Genomic DNA, 20053 nt, shown 5'->3' with positions numbered 1-20053 from the left:
AAAGACCACCCATGTTCATCCCCTGATCCCATATTTATCCTTTCCTCCCACCCTGTCAGCACGAACACGTGTCAACCATTGCTTTATTCTTCAGGAATCTTACGAAGATCCTGATTCCGAAGCTGTATAGGTTAATCCAGAGAACAGCTTTCTCTTACATGAAGATGGCGATTGCGGCTGGAAGGTTTAAAACAGAATGAATACGTGGTGTGTCTCTGTTTGTGGGAAGGCTGTTTTCTGTTTGCGGTAGGCAGCATAAAGAAACCACCAACTATGGACATTCTAGGATCATGAATAGATTCAGCCTCTAGAGTGGCAAGTCCTAACACGATTTCAATAGATTAATTCTCGCTATAGGACGAAATTAGCAAGTATAAACAGAATGGATGCCCCATGGCCAACATTTCAAACACTCGACCACCTCTTGGGTGTAGAGAGAGAGAGAGAGAGAGAGAGAGAGAGAGAAAGAGATGAATTTTGAGCTTCCCCCTGGTTTTAGGTTCCATCCAACGGATGAGGAGCTCATCATCTACTACCTTCATAACCATGCGATGTCGAGGCCGTGCCCGGCCTCGATCATTCCAGAGGTTAACATATGCAAGTTCGACCCGTGGGAATTACCAGGTTAGTTTGCTCGATTCAACTCAACTAAGCTAGTTAATATTCGATTTCATCATAATACTTTTAGAAGCATCATTCTATTTCCTCTATTTTTTTTTTATTTTGCTGTAAATCTTGCCATATGTGTGTAACTATGGCCTACAATGGCCCCCTTTTTTTATATTATTATTGTAGGGAAGTCATACTTACGCGAGGGGGAATGGTATTTCTTCAGTCCGCGTGACCGTAAATACCCGAATGGCGGACGGCCTAACCGCGCCACCGCATCGGGGTTTTGGAAGGCCACAGGCGCGGATAAGGCCATCCATAGCAACTCCAAGCACGTAGGGGTGAAGAAGGCCCTCGTGTTCTATAGAGGCAGGCCACCTAAAGGGTCCAAGACTGAGTGGATCATGCATGAGTACCGGCTGGGTCAACCAAGTAATGGAGTTTTCAAGCCTACGAGAGTAAGTACTAGGTTAGAAGACTTCTTTCTTATATATATATATATATATATATATATATATATATATATATATATATATATATATATATATATATATATATATGTTGCTCTTGTTTTCTAGTTATACTAACTTCGCATTCTCATTTCATTTCATAGGTTGATGAATGGGTGCTATGTAGGATCCATCAAAAGAAGCAGTCAATGAGGATTAGAGATGATGGGCAGGAAGATTGTTTTGTCGAGGAGACACCGCATATGAAAATAATAAGTAATTTGGAGGAGAACATGCCAAAATTTCCGAGATCATTCTCTCTGGCTCGTCTCATAGAGCCAGATTGCAGCCTAGATGCTCAACTGTTTGATGAGTTGCCAAATGGCCCGATCAACGGGCTTTTCGACACCCGTTGGTATGATTGGACTGCTGACACGGTTAAATTTCAATCGGCCGATGCGGCGAAACCTGTAGGAAGTCAGAGTCTTCTGCTCAAGAACCCAATCTCTGTCGGTCCAATCTTCCAGCATTAAGATATTAATGGAAGCAAAAGAGAGGAGGGAAGTCAAGCCAGCTTGAGCTTGACCATGAGCTTCTTCCACTGGTCAAAAGCTTGTACAACTTGTCCTCTGCGGGGGGAAAAAGAAAAGCTTGTACAATTTGTCCACTATGAGAAGCTTGCATGTGCTCTAATTGAGGTGAAGTTAACACACCCTGCTATAGGAGGGATGGTATCAAGAATTGATTATATTCTATCCACAGTTTGTGTGAACATGCGTGTAAATTTATTGGGGCAAAAAGGAATCAGCCAAGACTTGTACTCGGGTTAATTGTTTGAAGATATGAATACCTTTAATATCTATGTGAATGTATTGGAATCTATGAGCATGCTTTTTCTTGTTTTTTTTAGTAGACTTTTTCCTGTTTCAGCAGAGAGTGTTAAAGGAGCTTGTTGGCCCAATCAGCTATAGACCCAATCAAGAAAATACTTTGTTTAGATTTGCAAATTACATACTTGGTCTAGCTCATGCCAGAGAAATTAAAGCCTGTATAAATATGGGGTTGTCTTAGTCTTCTTTTGTTTATTTTAGTTAAAGAAAGAAAGAAGGGTACACCCACTTGAGCTTTTCTCTTTTTCTTTTCTTTTTTTTTTTTTTTGATTCAGGGAAACTCATTCGATTAAGTCCAACTACTTGGGGATGCACCACCTCCAATTTTAACCCAAATCCTCACGGAAAAGTGTGTAACCATGAGGCATTGTGAGTTTGCTCTTAGAATTAACATTTACAATAAGCTAAAAAATATCAAGCAAAATTCTAAGCCAAACCTACCCTTGCCTTGAATGAAGCCACACTTTGGAGGAGTTTTTGACTAGTCTGTCCGAATTGATTTCAGCTCAAGCTCAAGCCTATTGACCAATCATAATCTTTCATCGAACTTAAAAATTTCATCAATGAACATTGTGCATTTATCAATTATTTGTATTTTGTTCATTTGCAAACATTGAGAAAAACATAAAAAGAAGTAAATATACTGGAGAATCTGAAGGGAACCTTCCCTTTCATTTAATTACTGAAAAGTTCTGGTGGCAATCTCCTCTTTTGTTTCTCATCAACAAAAAAAGAAATAAAACATAGTTCTTATTCACTCAACCCGCAGAGTAAAAAAAAATTATAACTATTCAACCACAATATGTATCAAAAGGCAAAGATGTCATTTGGATGATTAACCCTTTACATTACTAAAATCAAAGTAGATAATTAAAACTCCAACTGGAGGTTATATATACTAATAATCAAAGTTCATAGAGATAATACGAAGATTTAAGGGATTTAAATATAGATAAGGAAGTTCGTCTGGGGTTATGTGTAAAACATCATTCATAAAAGGAAGTTTCTTATATCGAATTGGAATTTGGGAATAGATTTAAAATATTTTTCTAGAAGGGAAAATACGTCTAAAATTGTGACAAGAAATAGAGAGCTAGCTATAATTTGTTCTCAGTTTGCAAGATGTACTGAAGTACTAATAAGAATAGCTTTAAATGTAAACCACTATCTTGAAAATTCCTATCTGATTTTTAAGGGATTTTGTCATATTTCTCAATAATTTCGACATGCCCACCTCATTTTGTAGCTTTCAAAACTTTTAACATAAATTTTTCAAAACTTTATGTGTTTCTTGTTTGAAAAAGATAAGGTCAATTGTTAATAATTGAATCATTTAACAAATAGTCATATAAGTGGTTTGTTGGCGATAAAGGCAGTTCCAAGTCTCGAATATTTACTCGTTATAATATGTGCCACATCCTCCTTATCCATTAGCTAGTACAAAATTTGAATAAGAATATCCATATTAAGCACCCACTCACTAAGATAAGGAATCATCATCTAAGATTCCTTCTTTTTTTTTTTTTTTTTGTACTACGGCGGCTTACTAAGATTCCTTAGTCATCAATACTTTAACAAGGAATCGTCTTAGACTCCTTCATCATTACTTTCTCTAACAAATCGCCTTATTAAAATGTGAAATACTGATTAGCCACGGCACGTTCCCTAAAAGGAATTATTTTTGCCTCTTTGTTTCTATACAGGCTTTTGGTTTGTGCTGGACTCGCATGACAGAATATTTCTTATCTTGCTTTTTTTTTTTTTTTTTTAATACAACAGCTGCGCACCCTATCCTAGCATGGGTACAGTCAGCAAAATCAAGAGCAACAATCTAATAAAACTGTAGAAGAAAGATATTCTGGTCGGTACATAGAACCCACCCGGAGTGCTGTGCTGCATAGGATGCAACCCAATCGATAGTTCTAATCGTTTTCCTATACACATTTACTATATGAAAGTCACTACAGTTTTTCACCATCTACCGAATGTCATCGGGTAGGAGCGCGAGCAGTGCTGAGCAGACGTGGCTGGGGGATCTCCGCAGAGTGTGGGACATGTGGAGCTGAGGAGTCGGTGGACCATATGCTTTTCTAGTGTACATGGGCGAGGTTGACATAGCAGTGGACAGGGATCCCGCATGAGGCTCGGAGCGCGAGGCCATAGTTCTTTCAGGCGATACGGCAGGGGCTGGCCAGTTCGAAGACTTGTCAGGAGGCCATCAGAGCGACTTGCATAGCACATCAAATTTGGCTGGCAAGGAATGCTCGTACTCTCGGTAAGCATAGGGTGTTACCGAGGTTTGTTGCGGAGCTTGCTCGAGTGTAGGCCATGAAGATCAGGCCCATCCTTTCTTCAGGTAGACCTTTGATAACTCAGGACACCTGGGTTCCCCTTCTGCTTCGGCAGCTCCTCAGACGGTATTTTTCATCTGGAAGCCCCCACCCCCGAGTTTCCTCAAGGTCAATTTCGACGGGTTGGTACCGGATGGCGGTACGCGGGGCAGTGCAAGCTTTGTCATACGAGGCCCGCACTCCAGGGTGGTGGCAGCAAGTGGCTGCCAGCTGTTTGACACGTCGGTGCCAGAGGCAGAGCTGCGAGCTGCCTAGGTGGGTCTACGTCATGCGCGGGTGGTGCTGCAGGCCAATTCGATCATTCTGAAGGGCGACTCGGCCACGGTTATTGGGTGGATTCAGAGAGGGTTGAGGGGTGACGGCACAGACCATCTTTTGATCCGTGACAAAGTGATGATGATGAGAGATGGGAGGGTCTTTCAGGCCAAGCATATATTCAGAGAGGCAAATTGGGCGGACAACTGGGTGGCTGCCCACCACTCAGGGTACACCCTTTGGTCAGGGGAGGGGGAGTTGCGTTTAGCACTCCGCGAATTGTTATATTTTGACTTTCTTGGATGTACCGTATGAAATACTTGCTTCAAGAAGAAGAAGAAGAAGAAGAAGAAGAAGAAGAAGAAGAAGTAATGTCATCGGGTAGGAAACTCATATCTCCCCTCGGCCCTCTTCGCACAGCGAATCGATCACTACTATGGCTATGTGGCATCTCTTTCCCGGGATCCGAGATGGGATATGGGACGTCCACGTCTGATCTGGTACGAAGATGTTATAATGTCCACGTGTCGAACATGTAGAGATTACGTGGCAGAGGGTGCCTGCGCCCTAAAGCCGCCGTGCAGGGCCCGTGGGGATGACGGTTTCGTTACGACACGAACGTGTCGGATATAGCGCGGTTGAGGAGGAAGCGGGCCCACGAGTTACGTGTCGGCCGGGCGGTTGAGGTGGGCAAGCGGGCTCACGCGTTACGTGTCGGCCGGTGCGGAGAGACCTTCGTTGGAGATATCATCCAAGCCGCCAACCATCTTTCGAGCGTAGCACTTTGCTTTGTGTATGCACACGCAAACACATGCAACTGCTTCTTGTTCTTCTCGCAATTGGTTTAGATCATCATATATTACTATGATGGTGTGTGACAGGTAAATGACAGTGTAGATAGATTTGAGGAGGCCCCGTCGAATCGCAATTTTTTTTGTATAGTCTATTTATTTTTTATTATTATTTTTTTTTTATTTTTAAGATGTCAGATCTCCTCAACATCCATCGTTCCTAAAATATTTCATGGCAGAAATATTTTGCGACCTACATGTGAATTTTTATGTTACGACTTGGGTTGTCATAGCTCTCTTGAGGCCTGGTATAATATATACTAGGTATCCTATATATCAAGCCATCTCTTTGATGGAATAATGCATTTTACATGTTACAAAGCATCTTATGCCCTTTGATGAACCACCACTATTACCATTACATTATAGGCCTAATCTAATCGGAGAGAAGGAAGAATTTTCTCAACCCGTTCAATTCTCAAATTTTTTTTATAAAAAATAAAATATTATGAAAGTAGGGTTTACATCTTTTTTTTCATTGATGATCAATTAATGAATCAAAACTGAGGTATATATATTATAGCCTCTATTTATAATAGTAGGGAAGTCCGTCTTTGACAATCCTAATCAAATTCCTCTCCTACTTCGAACAGGATTAGCTTTCCAACAATAAGCATAACTAATAGAAATAAATACGAAAAAAATATTATAATCCTACAAAATGTAGATATCGATTCCCGCATCAATTTCTTCTTATATCTCTCTATTTTTTTTTAATGGATGGGGAGATACGTTTGATCAAGTTTTTCATAAAAAGAAAATTTTTAGTTTAATCAGCTCGTTTCGTTACCCAAATGATGGAATATGGGCTCATTTTAATCTCTTAAAGAGTTAGTCCTATGTCGTATATCTCAAAAACGTATCCAATTTGAAAAAAAAAAACATCTCAATTGGATGCCGTATGACTAAGTAATAGCCTGTGGAAGTTTGGTGCTCGATTCAACTTTCCGTTGCGGCGAATCTCAGTTTTGGCCCATGTCATGTCCTACACATAGTGGCCAAAACAATCTACATAGAGTTTGATGATCCTTCTAAATTAAAGCTAGGCCATGCATTTGTAACCGTTAAAACTCTAATTCTAAAATAAAACTAAGGAATAGAGCTAACTACGGGAATCACATATAACTTTGCAATTGGTGGCTGCCCTGTAACCCCATGTCTTGGCAAAGAGGTCTGTGACCATGTAATGCATGCCTTCTTAAGCATCATATTGCACGGTCATGCAATACTATATTTAAAAGATCATCTTCCAACCATAAAGATGGATTTTTTTTCTGAATTTTTTGTCTCTGTAAATGGTTGCTCTTAAAGTGGAAGTTGATTCACATGTTTGGTTTTAGAAATGGATTATTAGGTGAGACTTAACTATCTCAAGCTGTTGCAACCAAGTTGGAAATATCCAAGATATTTTCATCTAAAAACAAGACACAATTTTGGGTTCTTGAGATACAGGGAAAACATTGTTCGAAAGGTGTAAATAGAAGAGCGGATGGCCACCTCTCAAACGTAAGCCACAGTATTGAGGCTATCATGCATGATGGACCTTAGGCCTCACCATCTTTCCTCGCTAAACTCCGAGGATATTCGACCAAACTCAGGTCCTTTTGGCCTCCTGTATCTATCAAGAAGCCAATCAGGTGGTGGACCAGCCTTGAAGGTGACCAAGTACCAGCTAAAATACTATCAGAGACACCTTGATCAGGATGTTGAGAAGGTCGACATAGATGGATTTTTTTTTACTATGTGATTGTAGCTCACTTCCCTTATGAAGATATTTGGAGGAAAAAAAATAAAAAATAAAAAAACAAACATTAGCAATTCTAATATTACATATCCCGTCCACCATGAGGATGACACATAGCATGATGATGCCACCTAGGACTCGAAAATTCTCTTGGTGAGGGCATACCTGAAATCAAAGGATATCAGCATAGAATACTATTCCAATTACACCTAACAAGTTTCTTTGCTTTATTTCTTCTCATCTACTATTCCAATATTTGCAATCTCCAAACAATATGCTCAAACCATCAAGCATGGGCATTTAAGGCAATGTGCAGTGCAAATCCCTAGGGATCACTTCTAGCTATCAAGCACATACAACTAGCCAAAGTTGGAGAATATCATACAATTTGGGTTGTGGATGACTACATGTGTGCATTCTCACAGAAGTTCTTTACTTTTGAAAAAATAAATACTATGTAACTAATAGAAAAACACACTCAACCATTTAAGCAATAAAATGAAAGGGCAGCAATACAACAATTTTTGTTCACAAAAAAAAAGAAACATTTAAAAAGAAAGAAATAAAGAAAGGGTGGTAGTACAACAGATTCTATGTTTTAAGAATGTCTCTATAAGATATGAGACATTAGCAAGCCTAATCATGGACAGTGGCACTCAAAAGAGATGCATTGGACACTAGGTGATTCTAAACAACAAAAAGGAACTTTATTATAACCTGTGTTTTTTTAACATCCTTCATCACAAAAAATAATGTAAATTAGTTTGTATTAATTACCATTTGAAAATTCTAGTATCATCATGCCTGTTTTGAGACTTAACATTTGCATTTTCTGACTGCCTTTAATGAAGCCCAAGCAGAAATAGTCATATTCTTTATGCATACTATACTAAGCTTATGCATACTGCGTTCATCAAGCGATGAACAGTTATGCAATTGAAGGGGAACAATAGAAAAGAAGGGGCTTAAAAATACAAGAACTCAGAGTAGCACTGTCGAATTTTACCCTCAGTTATGTGAAATATTTTATTCAAACAGCATATTCAATTCATGAACTCCCTGCTGTTAACAATATTTAGGTTAATGAGATTAACAACTGATGCCTTCAGAATGACAACTTTATCTTGAGGACCACCATGTCTTAATCCCCCCGTGACACCGCCGGCACGAGCAATACAAGACATTTTTGGGGGTTTTTTTAACTTTTTTATTACGCTTTTTTTTTGGCAGCATTCTATTCAGTTTGAGTAACAAGATCAAGAATAAAATTGGCTGATATATTTTCAAATCCTCCATTTTGTCTCGACCGATAATTAAAGTGAAGATTTTGGGACATTTCCACTGAAAGGGATGCAAATTCTTCCCGTGACACCTTCCCAAACTTGGCCTGCAGGCCTTCAGTGCATGTTTTACAAAGGTGACCTCTAACCTCATCTCAGAAAACAAGATCCTAAATTTTGTCACTGGTCAGTTAGCAAGTGCTATTTTAAGGTTAACTTTGTCTATTATCAGATAACCAAGTCTATTATTTACTGGAGATGTGCTTCGCATTTCGCATGCTACTGCATAACCAGGAATATTAAAGCTGTCAACTTCATAGCTAAGTTTAGTCCAATAACCTATTAATAATGAGAAGTTTAGCCCCACACATCATTGATCTATATGACTTAACTACTCCTAAAGTGGGGACGACAAGCATTCCCCTGATGGCCTTGCCGTGCAAGTCTAAAACAGTTTCATATATGAAGGGCTAAAGATATATGCAGACACTGTTGCTGACCCAAAAATTAAGGCTTTTGTCTTGCTGAAGATTTCATTACATCAAGAAGGCAACAAACCACAGTGGAAAATGCAAGAATAAAGAACGGCAAATGGGCATGAACCAAGCATGCAATCATATTGTTAGCAGAAACCAAACAATCGTATTTAGTTCATAGGCAGTATAAAAGAAATTAATGGGTCAGGCTCCTGCCCTCCATTTATTAAGACTTGATAAGAGGCACAAAGAATGCCAGAGAAGCAGAGCTGTCTAATGATATGGAACATATCAAAGAAAAGATGGTATCTTAGATTTGCATATCATTTTTATAAGATGAGGTCTAGAACCTTGCAACTGCCCCCGGATGCTCTTGTTCATGAGGAAAGAATTTTGGGTAGGTGACCTAACTGATGCTGATCACACCTAGAAATCCACATAGTTGGTTCTGCTGGCATCTGATTGACGGAAAGGTTTGTGGGTGGAACAATCAGGGATACGTCCATGGTTTTAGCACCCCATATGATATGAGTCTCATATCATTGAGCCCCCACTGTCTCAACAGAGGACAAAGCATGAAATAGTGGATTAGTGGGTGACCTATGAGCTGGTTCTTTTGTGTGATTGCCAAGGCCCCACGTTTCATCATGCTAACAATAATAAGGTCCTCTAGATAGAGCTCTCATCTCTAAAAGATATCCATGTGAAGGATTTAATGATGATTAAGTTCGTGATCCTCGATCAAGCAGAAACAACAGATAAAAAAAGAAAAGAGAAAAAAAAAAGAGAGAGACTTTCATCAATGCTCAAGAATAATACCAAAGAAGAACTGAATCTTTCATATCATAATGACAGAACAATGCAAACATGTTTCTAAAAGACAAAAACTCCAAGAAACAATCTCCAGACACTACAATTTTCTTACAATCATCTCATTGGAGGTTCAGAAAATTTATACACAAGCCATCGATCTATAAACAAACAAGCAAACAAGCGAATACTAGAATCTCTCTCTCTGCGCCTCCTCCTAAACTAAATTCAGTAGCTCCACAGAGACTCGTCAAGGTGCAGAGGCCCAGCTGAGGTAGATGGGACTTCTTGACCGTCAAAAGTCTGCCTACTCATCTCCTTGTCAGACAGAGCCGAAGAGATCTCAGGGTTCATGTCAGTGGTGAGACCTGTTTCCTGCGAAACACTTGGCATCTCCCTATCGGTCTTGCAGCTCTGTTTCAGGCCATACCCATTACTCTCCAGCAACCGCACCAAACTACCACCAGAGTGCAGCATGTTGCCCAAATTCGGAGCCCCTTGGCCGGCATACAAGGAGCTTGGCAGCGACACCTTGGAGAGAAGCAGCGAGGGCGGCGGTACCTCCGAAGGATTGGCGGAGGCAGAGAGGAAAGGGGAGTTGAGGTACTCTGCCAGCATCTCCTCATGGCCTTTCGGACCCTCCACTGCATTGGAGAAGCAGGTCACGTGGGCCGGGTCAGATACCGATGAGGCCTTGTTCTTGCTGGTGAAGGGAATATCCATCAATGGTGGCAGAAGAGAAGTGCCCAATTCATCTCCGAAGGATGATCCCACTCTCACCAGCCCCATGGCTTTCTTCCCACTTGAATTCTTTTGGAACACCCTACATATCACCCACTCATTCTATCCAAACAGTAAAAGAAAACACAATAGAAGTCATCAAGACAAGTTGAGGATTTCAGATGCTCATAGACTACAAACAAAGGTGACGCAGAGAGAGTGCAAGCTACCTTTGCAGTTTTGGGGAGGTTGTAGACAGAGTACTTCCCCTCCAGTCTGTATTCATGCATGATCCAATTGGACTTCTCTCCCTTTGGTGCCCTGCCTCCGTAGAAGACAAGGGTCTTCTTCATCCCAACTAGGCTCCTCCCTCTGTGGATCGCCCTGTCCTTTCCTGTTGCTTTCCAGTAGCCAGCCTCAGTGGCCCTGTTGGTCCTCAAACCAGTTGGGTACTTCCTGTCCCTCGCACAGAAGAAGTACCACTCTTTCTCTCCCATTTTTGCTCTCCCTAGAACCCCAAACGCGTATAGATTTAAGAAGACAGGACTTGTGAACCAAAAATCTAAGACAGGGACTCGAGGGCTCAGGGAAAGCTTACAAGGCAAATCCCATGGCTCGCACTTGTTCAAGTCGACCTCTCCGATTGCTCCCGCGTTGAAGCTGGCGTCCATGACCTTCTTGCAGAGGTAGTGCGTGATGAGCTCTTCGTCGGTGGGGTGGAACCGGAAGCCAGGCGGCAAGTCCATGTGTTCCTCTCCCTCGTGAAGAACCACAACACCATGTTCCATTGCCTTGTGATGTGCTCTGTTTTAATCACCAAGTTGAATTAATAAAACGGACTCAAAGTAGTTGCAATCAAATAAGAAGCTCTCTTGTATTCTATAGCATGCAATAGACTAGGCATCAAAATAAACTCTTTTATTTGCGGCGAAAATTAAAATAAACTCTTTATAACCACTAATTTTAGACAATCCAACAAGAAGAGAAAAATAAGAGATTAATTACAAACCTAGTACATGATCACACAGTGGCTAATGGAGGGCCGTCACCCTCCCTAGCCTCTGTTTTAATTCAAAAAAAAAAAAAAATGAAGTACATAATAACAACAATAGAAAATTGAATACAGTACATAAAGATATCAGGTGGCGGGAGGAAGGGTAAGAGAGAAGGTACTTGGAGATGAGAGCCTCTAATCTTTGAGAGATTGAAAGAAGTCGTTAAGGAAAATTACGTTGGGGGGGAGATGGCCCTCTCTTATACTATAAACTCTTGTTTTCTGTAGAAAGAGACGTGACCTGCAAGGCACCATGCTACACAGTTCTAGCTTCCTTTTAAACCCCTTTAGCTATTTTATCTTCCCTTATCGTTATCCTAGAATTAACTCATTGACCTGACCAGATGTTGGAAACAGTTTAAAGGGTTACCACACATGGGTTAATTGACTCGGTTATTTACATTGTCATGGCGGTGCAATATTAGTTAGATTTTACAGGCAAATAATGCATCTTCCCAAAGTTTTAAATAATTTTTTATTTAATCATGTTGTTAATTTTTATCAATTGTGATTCAATGGAGAATTTTTTCAATTCGTTCAACTTGAATCTCTTTAAAAAAAAAATTAGAGAAAGATGAAAAAATTATGAAAGTAGAGTTTACGTTCTCTTTTCTTTTATTAATGATCCATTCCTTAAATGAGATATATAGCCCCTATTTATAGTAATGATGAGGTCCTCCTTTTCACAACCCGAATAGGGTTCCTCTCCTATTTCGAATAGAAGTAGATCTTTAAAAATAAATATGACTAATATAATGAAAAACTAAAATCCCACAAGATAAAGATCACAACTCCTATAACAACTTTGCTTTCTGTTGCTCCACTTAATTCTTCTCGAATTGAAAGATAACATCCGATCAAAGTCTTTCCTGAAAAGAAATTTTTTAGTTTAATCGACTTGTTTCGTACCATAAAAGTTAGAATCTAATCCCATGCTAACCCCTAGGAGGTTAGCCCTAAATTATAGATCTCAAAAAAAAAATTAATTTGAAAAAAAATCATCTTAATCAGACACCTTATGACCAAGTTATGACCTTCGAAAGTTTGGCACAGAATTCAGCTTTCTTATAGGGTAAATCTTACTCCTAAACCCTATCAAATCCTGCTTGTAGTGGCCAAAATGATTCATGTCAAGTATGATGATCCTCATACATATCTGTAATGGCTAAAATAATTCTCATAGAGTATGGTGATCCTTTAGAATATCTGCAGTGGCCAAAGCCACATCAACTTTGGTAATTCTTTTTGTCAGGGCCGGCCCAATTTTTAGGCGACTGAGGTGACCGTCTAAGGCTCCGATCCAAAGAAGACCCACTGCAGAAAAGGCCTCAAAGAATTAAAAAAAAAAAAAAAAGAAATTGAGCTCGCTTTAGGCCCCCAAATACATTGGGCCGCTCCTGCTAACTGTAATCCAAAGCATTGCATTGGTTTCCACATACAGCTCATTGTAACTCAAGGAAGGTTAGAAGCATGCATGAGCTGACCTCTCCTATAAAATTTGAGTTTGAGCATAATAAGATCAAGCCACAGGGGTTGAGCTGCAACGATTGGCTTTGATAAGGTTGTACTGTTTGAGGTATCATTTCCTGGTTATTGATGTAGATGGTTTATCTGCAACCGATTCTTTAATGAACTTTTTATGGGCACATACGGGAGGTTTGGTCTCATAGTTCCCACCAGCTCCTCAACCATTGTCGCCTACCTTACGACTTCACATCATCTCTCCTCCTTTTTATTATTTTTTCCTCTCGTTTCACGCACGGCAGGACATCACCAACAAACCATCTTGTCACCACCCCAACGGTCTGAATGGCCCCGTGGCTTGGCGTCATGATAAAGGTGGCAATCCACTATCAGCAAATTTTTTAGCAGGTCAGTGCAAAAAAATTGACTTTTTTACTTATGTCGCTCAAAATTATCAATAAAACCTCTTAATTTCTTTTAATTCCTTAAATAAATCTGATCAAAACTATTTTCTCCTTGAACATTCATTCCATGGATATTCTTCTTCAATAGCAAACCATAGTCAAATTTCCGGAATCGCCGATTGTTAATCATGAGCCTAAAGACTATTTTATGAAAACTATATTTTGATACACCATATCAATCCGAAAGTTTCATGTTAATATAACTCTCCTTTTGCCCTTTTACCATTACCTCATCTGCATCATCTCATCCCCTCTTTGTTAAGCCAATATTGTTGATCCTCTCCATTATCACATATTTTTTTTTAAGAAATATATATATATATATAATATTTATGATCAAAATAATAATTATGCAATACATAGTTGTCGGTCCCACATGATGCTTGGACTCAAAAGTGAAAATTGGCTAAACTATGATGCCCTGAACCATAACAAAATAACAAATTGGTCGTTATCAATTGCATGCATTTTTATTTTTTATTTTTTTTCTTATAGTGTGACAATAAGTTATTTATTGTTTAATGTTGGATTGTCGCCAGAAGAAACAGACTGCCACATGGATGGTGCTTCCCTGATGTCCTCTATAATTGCAATGCGATGCAAGGAATCACCGCTTTCCATCATCATCTCTAACTGAAACCCGTTCCAAAATGACGACATGGAAGCCACACTCCCTCTCCGAGTCTAATTTCTTACCGTAGAGACGCTTTCCCTTTCTAAACTGCGCCAATGATGGCGAGACGCGTGAGGGATTTGGTCACTTGGGAGGAGTTCCAAGCGTCCGGAGAACCATCCAAGGGTGAGCCGACTGGGTCCCGACGTCCATATCCAGCCACCTCAGCAGCCAGCACTTCCTGTTAAAATATTTAAAGGAGAAGAGACAACAAGAAAAATCGATTAAAAAAAATAATTTCATTTCTCTATTCTAAAATATTCAGTAGAAAATAATATATACTGATATAAGATTATGCTAATAAAGAAAAATAATACTCGCTGATATAAGTTGTTATGTGATCCCTAAAATTATTTTAATAAAATTGTGCTAACAAAAAAATTAATACTGACCGATATAGAATCATGCTAACAAAAAAAAAAATATAGACTGATTACCGATTGTTAAGTGATTTCTAAAATTATGCCGATCCTCTCACTTAGAAACCAGCTACCTACCTACCATGTGTTTTGTCCCATTTGTGTAAACATGAGTTGGCAACGTTTAGCTGAATAGAGAACATGCAGAAATCGAACCCTAGTAGAGTGGAGCCCATAAGCATTAAGCTAAGCCAATTGGGAAGGAAGTACATCACCCCTTTACCATATAACATCTGCATCCATAGCAGCTGAGGCCAACCAATCTGCTACTTGATTCTCTTCTCTATAAATATGTGTAACTTGAATCACCCAAATGACTTTTCCCATCTGTAAAATATCTAGGAGTAGAGGATTTAATAGATGTCAGGAATACTTGTTTGGAATTCAAGTAATAACTGTGGCGGAATCTCCTTCTAGCCACACCTGGGTACCTTTAAATTTGAACACCACCAAGCACAAACCCATCCAAGTTGCTGTTAACACCTGGATGTAAGAAGCTTTTGATGTTATTGTATTTGTAGCGGATCTATATATGGTGCTCTTATACTCATTGGAGACTTCATGTAAAATCAAAGAAAACCTATAAAATAGACAAATATTTTGACGAGATGCACCACCTAGGGTATTTTCACAAAGATAATTATTTTTCTACTATGCAGGTAGATTTTATGAAAATTATCGTCCCAAGATACAAAGTTCACATAGTTTCTACATTTTAGGTTGCACCGCGAACTATAGCAGATCAATATCCATACTTGTTGATTTGTAAGAGAGAGAGAGTTATGGTTATAATAATAAAGAGGAGAAGAAGCCCATCAAAGTTTCAAACTTCCTCTTAAGAGAGGAAACCAAGCATTGTGGTTAAAGAACCAAATGGAAAAGAAGAGATTATTTTGAAAATAAAACTCTAACAAGTATGCTTTCATGTAGTGTCATGGTTGGAGATAATTCTGAATACAGTCAATTGCACCAGGCATATCACATGAGCAGATAAGTGGCTATTTATTAGTATGATTTTTCTTTTTACGTACCCTTAAACTAGCAATATCTTATCAGCATATGGTGAATCTAAATCAGAAAAATCTTTTCAGGTCAATAGGAACATCGACTTTTCATTGAGGACTATTTTTCATCCTATGTACGTTTGATAAGCACATTGCATGTCTTGAAATAAGCACAAATGTATTAGGATGAATGTGAATCTAAAGACAGGTTATCTCTAACTAGAAAAATGTAAATTTACATTTTGAAGGACTAGCAAAGATAATATAGTTTTTTTAATTATTATATTGGACTTATCTTAGTAGTCATATAGATTCTAGATTTTAGTATATTTGAGTCCTGGACCGTGCATCTCCAAGTATTCAAATCTGCGTAATTATGATATACAATTTTTTTTTTTTTGATTATAAGCTTGTTTTGTTCAGTAATAATTTTTTTTTTTTTTTGTGAAAACGGCATTCATATAGCTCTTACATGGGTACAGCCTGCCAAGTCGGAAACAATAAAATGATACAAAGAAGAGGGAATCTCAGAGATGTTAGTCTAAAGAAACTCTCCGGTGTGTCGAGCAACGTAAGAGGCGACCTTACCTGTGACTCTGTTCGCCTCCCATTACACATATACAACCTGTAAGAAAGTCAACTCTCTGACCAGTTTGCGAGTTTCAAGAATCAGTGGATGACCATCTCCATATCGATCAACCTTCCGTATCCAATCGATCACCATAGAGAAATTTCCTCGAGGTATATCGTGTCTGCATCAAGTACCCTCCTCGTATAGAAGATGCCCTTCCATGCTGCCTAAAGCTCCACCTCAATGATAGCCAAGCCGAGGGATCACCAACCAAAAACTTTTTTTTCTTTTGAAAAATAGAGAAAGAACTCTATGAAGAACCAAGTGGGTACCTGTTTTTCCACTAGGACGGTGGAGCTGACTCATACAAGTTGATGATGTGTCTGTGTGGCTTCATCAGAGTGGTTCTATCAATTTTTTTATTATTATTATTCTACTCTTGTAATTAAGAGGCGGCGTTTTTCTCTTGGCTGAGGCCCTCGGCCCGGCATGAGGAGAGAAATCCCAGACCCAGGAGTCAAAGACTGGGGCGAATACCAGAAGTCTCCACTAATTGATGGGAATAATATTGATTAAAAGCTTAGTCTCTCATGGCCATCTGGTCAAGTCATCAAGAATCCTAGAATTTGATCGAAGCGATGGCTAATATTCCCACGGCATTATTAGGATTGGAGGACGATAAATACTGGGCTTCCAAGTAGCCGCCCGGCCTAAAGCTAAATCCTTCCCACCACAGAAGAGAATGTGATACTATAAGAAAATATAAAATATATAAATAAAATCTATTTTATGTTATTAGTTTAAGTTTTTAGAATAACCGGTGATTTTAATATGCTTTAAGTTTGAATCCTATCTCCACACTTTTTAACCCTATTATTTAAAAAAAAAATTTTCACATGTTGGGCTCACTTAGAAGTACTTTTAACATAGTGTCCTTGCTTACTAAGAAGGAAACATGGTAATGTAAGAAAATATAAAATATATAAATAATATTTATTTTATTCTATTAGCATAAATTTTTGGGGTAAATGGTGATTTCAATATATACTTTCTTTCTTCTTCTTCTTCTGAGTTTTTTTTTTTTTTAACCCAAATGTAGTACCCTAGAAAGCATGTCCAACATTTTTTAAAGGGGGTGCTTGGCAGGTCAGCAACCGGATGGTTCTGTTGAACGTGAGCCGTCCGTCAGAAGAAGAATGGCTAGTGTTGGATACTTTATATGACACCTGGTATGCTGTAAGAGGACGATTGATAGCTTTTAGTCCCACATCGGAAACGGGAAGACGAGGTAGGGATGGCTCGAGATATAAAAACGACACCTTGGAATGAGCACCGGCATCTTTGCGCTTGGGGCAATGACGCAGCTAGTGAGGTTATAACCGAGGCGCGTCAATTGCTGGTTGAAAACTATTTCCAAACCCCCTCTTTGGCCTGGGTTCGGCCCTGCGCCATTGAGAATTTCTGGAAGGGCTCCCTCTAACCCAGGGTAAAGCCCTACAATTCTGTAATTCTAAATGTTTTGCTCTAACATATAGAGGAATTAGCTTGCAGCCAACAGCCCCTTCAGTACTGTATATAAGTAACCTTAGACTCAGGATCCACGACATCATGGAGTTGTGCTTACAAGCTGTTTGAACAAATCTCCGAGTTGCTACTCTTCCTCCATGCCTGCACCAAGCTCTTGTGGGCCTTTGCTGCAGCCCAGTTCCATGGAATGATCCTGAAGCTTGGGTTTCTCTCATTTGTATACAAGCAAATTGTGGAGATGGGGCGAATTGCTAGTGCTCTTTTTGATGAATCTGCGAGAGGGGATGTTGCTGCTTAGATCTGCTTTCATTGCAAGCTATGCGAGAAGAGACGAATTGAATGTTGCTCATCAATTGTTCCATGAGTCTACTTGCAAAGATTCGGTCTCTTGGAACATGATGCCACTTTGGAAAAGGCAAACGGCAGCATGCCATTATAAGCTTGTTGCTGCTGGAAATTGTTCTGACCTAGATGCCGAGTCAGGTTTGTTGGAGATCCTGGTTTGTCTGTCCTTTCAGTCGAAGAGATCGGATGGAATTGCTATACACCTCCATGACGATGCTTTGGAGCATTGCTGCGCTCGATTAGCGGTGATCCCGACATCAAGCATCCACGGGTCGGCATTGGACATTAGAGGAACAGTTTCAGGCGGCGGGGATGGTTTCTCCTCATCTGAAATCCCTCCTCTTTCTTAGGATATGGAACCCACACCTCTATCTCAGTACTGAGGGCCGTCCTTAGCGGCCCTCGGTACCTAAGGTGTGGGAAGTTGAGGGATTTATGGCCGGGGGATGGTTTCCCCTCCACCGAACCCCTCCCTCGAACAGAGAAAGGATATTTCATTTCAAATCCTTTTCTTTAAAGAATTCAAGCCACCATTGCATTTAATGGACTTCAAGAACCCATTTAACCTAACAAACTATAGGTATTTGGGTAGTATGAAGCGTCTTACCATGCATGTCTTCATGGATTTAGTAGATTTTTGGGTGCTCCTGCATAGTTCTTTCCTGAATTGAACCATTGAATATAGGAGAATAAAAGATCTTCTCCAACCATTCAAGAGGGCTAGTTTAATCACTAAAAGTTGTTAGCTAAAGGATGGGCATACAATTGTTGTATGAAAATGGCATGTAGTTCCAAAAATGCATTTAACATATGAAGGCTTGCTGTGTAATATATGTTGCTGGAGACTAAAAAATAGAAGAGGACTTTATCAGCATTGTAATTCAACAATGAAGAACCAGTTGAAGACATAAATCCACCATTCATGCTTCAATGAAGACCGGAAAAAGCTTAAACTTGATGGTAAGTGTTTAACGATCCATGCAATCATAGTAGTTCCAATGGGAAATAACTTTGATGATTATGACAGATGATATCCAATAAATCAGTTAGCAAAGAATATGAGGTAGATTTATGTATATATTTTATATTTTCTTCCACTCCCCCTTATATATGGGCCGGATTTTTCTTTAATGGGTGAGCCCAACATGTGCAATTTTTAATAATGAGGTTAAAGAGTGCGGAGACAGAGTTCGAACTCAGCTCTGATACCATGTTAAAATCACCACTTATCCCAAAAGCTTAAATTGATAGAATGAAGTAGATTTATTTATATATTTTATATTTTCTTACAGAATGTTAGTGGTACAAGAAAATGCTGCATATCTTTCATTCAACCTAGTCATTTCTTCTAAACTATATAGAGACTAACTCGTGCTTATGTAAAAGGCGAGCAATACACCAAGTAGTAAATCATTAAAACATATCTAAAAAGAAGCAACATATTTCTTTTTTTTAAAAATTAATGCTCATGTTGCTTGACAAGGACCTAGGTTTTTCCCCCCCATTAGCAATCAAAACCAATTATAACAAACAACCAAAGTGATCCAATACTTTCTTCATAGTGCAGAAGATTGCAGCAACAGGTATACTTTTTCATTTTCTTGACCATGCCATCCTCTTCTTCCACTTGATGTATATCATTAAATTGTCCAAATTGAAGAAGGAAGATATTTAGATTTCCTTCTTTATGATTCCTCATCTGCAAAGGGTTTATTGCATTGAGTAACTAATTAATCCTAAAAGTCACCAACAGAAATAGCACACATCCCCCATTTTGCATCATGTGCGTCCAGTTTAAAAATTATGAGACAAGGAGAGAGGAAGATGATCTACCTCACTAATGCGGGACTAATCTCTCTGGAGACATGAGCACCAGGATGCCGTCCCAGGTCCAATATTCATACATCAACCGAAATGGAATTTGGAACGAGCAAGCTCGCGAGAGTTTTAAAAAATCGTCACCTCTTTTTTCAACTTTATCTTTTAGATAAATTATAAAAATTCTTATAAGATTATAGATAAATTATACTTTCATCTAATAATTCAAAAAATCTACGCTTATCTTTTGAAGATTTATTTTTATCTAACAATTTAACA

At 39.1% G+C, this 20053-nt stretch overlaps 2 protein-coding genes and 1 non-coding gene across 5 annotated transcripts; 2 read left to right on the top strand and 1 right to left on the bottom strand.

Moving 5' to 3' along the window:
• The first annotated feature begins 391 nt into the window (after positions 1-391).
• On the top strand, positions 392-1938 carry LOC113462247 (NAC domain-containing protein 2-like). Its single transcript, XM_039134326.2, has 3 exons — positions 392-624; positions 796-1067; positions 1223-1938. Exons 1-3 carry the CDS (start codon positions 471-473, stop codon positions 1589-1591), a joined length of 795 nt encoding a protein of 264 aa, XP_038990254.2. The 5' UTR covers positions 392-470; the 3' UTR covers positions 1592-1938.
• Positions 1939-9718: 7780 nt separating this feature from the next.
• Positions 9719-11767, bottom strand: LOC103716378 (NAC domain-containing protein 100-like). Of its 3 annotated transcripts, none has more exons than XM_008804347.5 (4): positions 11609-11767; positions 11034-11239; positions 10666-10943; positions 9719-10558 (listed from the first exon to the last, which is right to left on the bottom strand). In XM_008804347.5, exons 2-4 carry the CDS (start codon positions 11221-11223, stop codon positions 9944-9946), a joined length of 1083 nt encoding a protein of 360 aa, XP_008802569.1. In that variant the 5' UTR covers positions 11224-11239; positions 11609-11767; the 3' UTR covers positions 9719-9943. The 3 variants fall into 3 exon arrangements, with proteins under 3 accessions (XP_008802569.1, XP_008802570.1, XP_038990253.1); XM_008804348.5 differs by having other exon boundaries at positions 11445-11653; XM_039134325.2 differs by having other exon boundaries at positions 11565-11643.
• Positions 11768-17421: 5654 nt separating this feature from the next.
• On the top strand, positions 17422-17578 carry LOC113463339 (U4 spliceosomal RNA). Its single transcript, XR_003387441.1, has one exon. It is a non-coding gene; the product is annotated as a U4 spliceosomal RNA (small nuclear RNA).
• Positions 17579-20053: the final 2475 nt, after the last annotated feature.

The sequence above is a fragment of the Phoenix dactylifera genome, chromosome 15 (assembly GCF_051530095.1).
Source record: "Phoenix dactylifera cultivar Ajwa chromosome 15, Ajwa_hap1_PhDact_Kaust_v1.1, whole genome shotgun sequence".
Taxonomy (NCBI): Eukaryota; Viridiplantae; Streptophyta; class Magnoliopsida; order Arecales; family Arecaceae; genus Phoenix; species Phoenix dactylifera.
This window is presented reverse-complemented; position numbering and strand designations above follow the sequence as displayed.

Excerpts from the sequence above, each read along its gene's own strand:
- LOC113462247 (XM_039134326.2), top strand. The coding sequence starts at position 471 with ATGAATTTTGAGCTTCCCCCTGGTTTTAGGTTCCATCCAACGGATGAG. Across the intron at positions 625-795 it reads CGACCCGTGGGAATTACCAG|GGAAGTCATACTTACGCGAG; the intron begins GTTAGTTTGCTC and ends TTATTATTGTAG. Across the intron at positions 1,068-1,222 it reads GAGTTTTCAAGCCTACGAGA|GTTGATGAATGGGTGCTATG; the intron begins GTAAGTACTAGG and ends TTCATTTCATAG.
- LOC103716378 (XM_008804347.5), bottom strand. The coding sequence starts at position 11,223 with ATGGAACATGGTGTTGTGGTTCTTCACGAGGGAGAGGAACACATGGAC. Across the intron at positions 10,944-11,033 it reads CGAGCCATGGGATTTGCCTT|GGAGAGCAAAAATGGGAGAG; the intron begins GTAAGCTTTCCC and ends TTGGGGTTCTAG. Across the intron at positions 10,559-10,665 it reads ACCTCCCCAAAACTGCAAAG|AATGAGTGGGTGATATGTAG; the intron begins GTAGCTTGCACT and ends CTGTTTGGATAG.